Consider the following 4,901-nt stretch of genomic DNA (forward strand, 5'->3'; position numbering starts at 1 on the left):
TATTTGTACCACAGCAATAAGGGCATAAACTTCTTTTTTACAAGATATAATAGTACTCGAATTTAAGTTGCGAGGAGGGAAGAGTTTAAACGTTGGTTGCAATGGCTTGAAAATGAAGCCTCATTCACCAAGATAATACACCAGTTCTCCCAAAAAAAAAAAAAAAAACAATAAGGAAACAAAATTATAAATGAAGAAGACATTAAAATTCGTTGTAAGGACAATGGATTCACAGAACTTACTATAGTTAACGTGGAAGTGTTTTGGATCCTAGAATAATGCTGACAGAGAACTAAAAATAAGAGCATTACAGAAAAGTAAGAAAAAATAGAAGAAAAAGGTGGCTCTCCAAGTAAATGATGCTTACATATAGTTCTTACTCAGAAAGCCATGGCTATGTCAATAACTCTCCTCTCTAAGTTCATATAGTAATATTTGACTCATTAACAAATAATTAATCTTCTTAATCCTTCCAAGTTATTATTACTGCATGGACTCATTGTCTTGCTCTACTTCAGAAGCAGGTTCATCTTCCTCTTCAAAGCCATCAATTCCATAAGCTGCATGCCCATTCCCAAAAGCCTTGATATGATCTTTAAGAGATCTCTTGTGCTTAAAATCAGAGCCACAAATGCAATACCAAAGCTTGCCACAATTCTTCTCATGGGTTCTCCAATCCCCCCTCACCGCAAACGCCTTGCTACATTTTCTACACGTGAAAGGCTTGATTCCATGTTTCCTCTTGTAATGTGTTTGAAGGGTTCTGAAGTCTTTCAGTGGCTTTGCCCTCGGATGATCGATGTTGCTCCTGCAACCTGGTGTGCAACAATAGCAAGGAAGCCTAAGCATTCCTGTTGGTTGAGTGCCTCTCAAAGATTCAGGCCCTTTTCTATACTGAGATCCATGCCCCCACATATGCATCTACAATTATATATATATAGGGATCACGACCAAAAAATTAGAAAGGTGAAAATTAGTACTCAGTGAATTCCAAACCACGCATATAAACTATAAATAATTAAAAGAAACAAAAATAACTAAATTGCTGCCCTCGCAGAATACAAGCCTGTGATATGGCTTCTAATAAATTAGTCATGTGTTATTGATGAATTCCAAGATTAACTACGAGTTTGTTAGTTATCCATAATTTCAGTTCTATACATGAAAGAAAAATTGTAACAAACTGCTACAAGAAAGGTGCAAATATTTGGGAATTAAAATTTAGGCTTTATTATATATTCAAACAAAAGGATCTCACAAATGCTATTTCTAAAAGAGTTAAATGTCATGATGAACAATGTTAGAGAAACAAAATGATGTAGTTGTTAATGATTGGATTATTATTTAAGCATTGATTAACGTGCTTATTTCCTATTGATGATATCATTTGATTTGCAAATTGGTTTTAAAATTTTGGTCTCTTTAGCGAATTAATGTTTGTGCCTATTACTTAAAAAGGTAATTAAGTAATAATAAAAGAAACAGATATATAACTTATGAGTTTGAAGATTAATTTGTGGATATAGAGTTTTCTCTTTTAACAAAAGGAAAAAACCCAGTATGGGTAATGAAGGATTAAGCAAGCAGAACACACACCCCAACCCTCCAAACATCAGCGCCAGTCAAAATTCATTAGATAATATAGAGTTTTGATATTACTATGTATGGTGGTTTTGATGCCCAAAAACTGTTTAGTTGCAGACTGAAGGTCCACATAGAGAAACTAATTTGTTAATGGAATAATGTCATGACCTGGCCCCTCTGATAAAAACACTGCAAGATTTTTCAGCTCCTGCCATTATATATTTGAGCACAGACTCCAAAGTACTAAAGGCATAAGGAACATTGCCTGTGGTGTTCAATCACATGATGGGGGAGGTACTGCTCATAGCCTCAGTTGAATCAGAAAGATTTACTCAGCCCCAATTCCCAGAACCATGCAAAAAAAAGGTAGAAGATGATAATTCAAGTTTTTTTAAATGTAAATTATGAAAATATAAAACAAAAATGAAAAAGCTCCAATCTAATTTTTCCCTTTATAAGTCCAAGCATAGGATGATACTTGAGGGGCATAGGATGATACTTGAGGCAAGAAAATTAAAGAAATAAAAAAGCTGAGCACATTTTGACTGATTTTTATCCTTAAATTATGAGAGGAGGAAAACAAAAACAAAGAGAATAAAAGCCTGATCTAAAAAAATATGAAGAGAGGGGGAGGGAGGAGAAAAGGGAAAATGGTTTCTGGGGCCATGGTTTTGCTGGCGAATCAAGAAATTTTATTGATTAATATATTTACTTTTAAACTATTTTTGGTTCAAAAAAAAAATATTGAGATTTACCTGCATGTTGTTGTATCTGTTGAAGGTCTTGTAGCAAACAGGGCAAGAAAACTGGGTAGGACCTATGAGAATCTGAGAAGGGGTAGGGATCCAATACTGACCCTTGTTCAACCTGCAACTCATGGGGTACCCTGCAGAATCATGATCTCCATGATCTGATTTTTCATGATGAGTACTGTTATTGCTCATCTCTGATGAGGAAGAATTAGCTGCAGCAGAAAGCACAGAAGCCATTTCAGCAGCGCTAGGGTTTGGCAATCCTATGTGCAGTGTCACACTCTCATCGTCTTCACCGTCACCATCTTCCTCGTCTTGTTGATCTTTAAAGTGGTGATGATCTTCATGGTGATGTTGTTGTTGATCTTCATGATCGCGGTGGTGATGGTGTTGGTTTGTTGGGCTCAGGCGGCTGAGGAGGGGGAGGGCTTCTCTGAGAGGAGGGGAAGGGGGTCTAGTGTTAAGGATTTGTTGGTGGGTAGGGAAGTAAAAAGAGTGGTTTTGGTTGAGGAAGAAGTTGTGAGCATAGGGAGGAGAAGGTTGTGAAGCATGAGGAGGCGGCTGAGGGTTTGAAGGTGGTGGTTCATGTTCATGGTGACGATGAAGAGGGTTGAATTTGAACAGACCTGGGAAGAAATTTGATGAGTGGGGGTAGTCAGCCATGGTTAATTAAAAAGGGTAGTACACTACAGTATAAGAGGAGGGGAATAGTTTGCTGGGGTGACCTTGCACTTATAGAGAGAGAGAGAGAGAGAGAGAGAGTACAAGATGACCGAAGGGAGTGGACGGTGGAGAGCCGAGTTATTAAAGTAGTACTACAGAGTAAAGAAGTAGTAAAGGCAAGGGAAAAGGGGAAATAGAATCACCTAGTGAAGAACAAATACAACCAAAAAATAAATAACCAATCTAATTCATTTTGATTAAAAAGGAATTTAGTTCTATTTGATTAATATTATACAGAAAGTATATGTGGAATCTATAACCTATGTTTGAGACAGTCACCAGTTAGAGTTGTGCAGAATGTGTACATGTGTGTACCTCGTTATCAAATAACAATGTTTTAATAAAAATAGTATTGAGATTAGTCTAGCCAATTTTTCTAGACGAGGCTATCAAGAAAACGTCTCTGCCCAGTAAGAGTGGACTATAGACTAGCATAGGCGTTTGGGAGGTATGTCTAGGCGCCTAAGGCGTTATCGAGGCACAACCTAGGCATTTGGATTAAAAAAAACAAACAAACAAACAAATCCCAAACGACGCCATTGTGGACAGAATTTTTATAAAAATCATGCTAATTTTATGTTTCTAACTTATTTTCTATTATTTTATTATATGACTTTATGATGTGAATTAGAGAAATAATAATAGTTAAAATATTTGATTACTTGCCGATTAGTACTACGGTGATACGCCTTGACCCCGATATCCTCAAATATCAGGATAGGCATGTGCTGGCTGGCACCCGAGGGTGATGAAGCCATTTTAAACATATATGTGAATAAAATACGTAATTAGAAAGAAATATACTAATGCAGAATCGTGTTCAGACCATACAACTACTTAAGAATAATGTGAGTGAATTGTTATAAAAGGTACAAATAAAGGAATGGGACCTACACTGAGATGACTCAAAGATACCTATGCGGAAGTGCCCTAACGCTGGGATTGTATGCCTCGAATCTATCTCCTAAGGGGGCGCAAAACGAAAGGATGAGTGGATCAAAGTTTATAATAATAATACTAATAATAAGAAAACCATTTTCTTTATGAACATACTAACCCCCTGTTTTGAAAATGTATATAATACCACATAATAGGTTTTCGGAAAACTGTAGCATGCCATGAAAAACATTCATAAAACAAGTACGTGAAATCCAGTGCTCAGTAAAATCCTTTGAACCACCGAAAACCCTAAAAATGATGCCACTCGATTTGACATCCAAGCGAACTCCGACACTCCAACCACTGTTTGGGCTTTGTTCCTGGATTCAAAAGGAGTGGATTGATGGTGGTGGTCACTGGTGAAGGCTGTAGGATCCGCCAATCGCCATTCGTGACGCTTTTGGACCCCACCCATCGTTCTCTGTGATACGGGACCAAAATCATGTCAATCTTGGGTGGAAAATTGAGAAGGAATGCTGGTGTGAAGTTTCTAGGTGGAGGCTCGATGAAATTCTTCAGAAAAACGGCGAAAAACCGCCGGAAATCTTATCGAGTCAAAGCCGGATCGTGCAAGTCGAAACTGGTCAAAGGGATGACCCGGGTTGGCTGGTTCCCCTCCTTTCTCCTTTCTCTCCTTTCTCTCTTTTCTCTTATCTCCTATTGGTTCACTCTCTTCCCCTATTTCTCGATTGGATAACACACCCCTCTTTTCTCTCATCTTCTTTCCATCACAGCCACATACATGGCTTCCAGATTGCTACTCCAGTAAATCTAGAGCCTTCTAGATTTATGGTCAAATGACCAATTAGCACTCAACTTCGTTCGTTTATAACTCTTTTGTTATAACTCCAAATTACATTTCGTTTGCACCCACGTGTTCGTAACGACGAGTACTACTAGAAT

The 4,901-nt window shown here is 37.6% G+C and overlaps 1 protein-coding gene across 1 annotated transcript; it reads right to left on the reverse strand.

Annotated features, from left to right (window-relative positions):
- Positions 1-208: 208 nt before the first annotated feature.
- Positions 209-3,180, reverse strand: LOC103454382 (zinc finger protein WIP2-like). Its single transcript, XM_008393979.4, has 2 exons — positions 2,340-3,180; positions 209-921 (listed from the first exon to the last, which is right to left on the reverse strand). Exons 1-2 carry the CDS (start codon positions 2,997-2,999, stop codon positions 484-486), a joined length of 1,098 nt encoding a protein of 365 aa, XP_008392201.3. The 5' UTR covers positions 3,000-3,180; the 3' UTR covers positions 209-483.
- Between the last annotated feature and the right edge of the window lie 1,721 nt (positions 3,181-4,901).

Source organism: Malus domestica, chromosome 14, assembly GCF_042453785.1.
Source record: "Malus domestica chromosome 14, GDT2T_hap1".
Classification (NCBI taxonomy): Eukaryota; Viridiplantae; Streptophyta; class Magnoliopsida; order Rosales; family Rosaceae; genus Malus; species Malus domestica.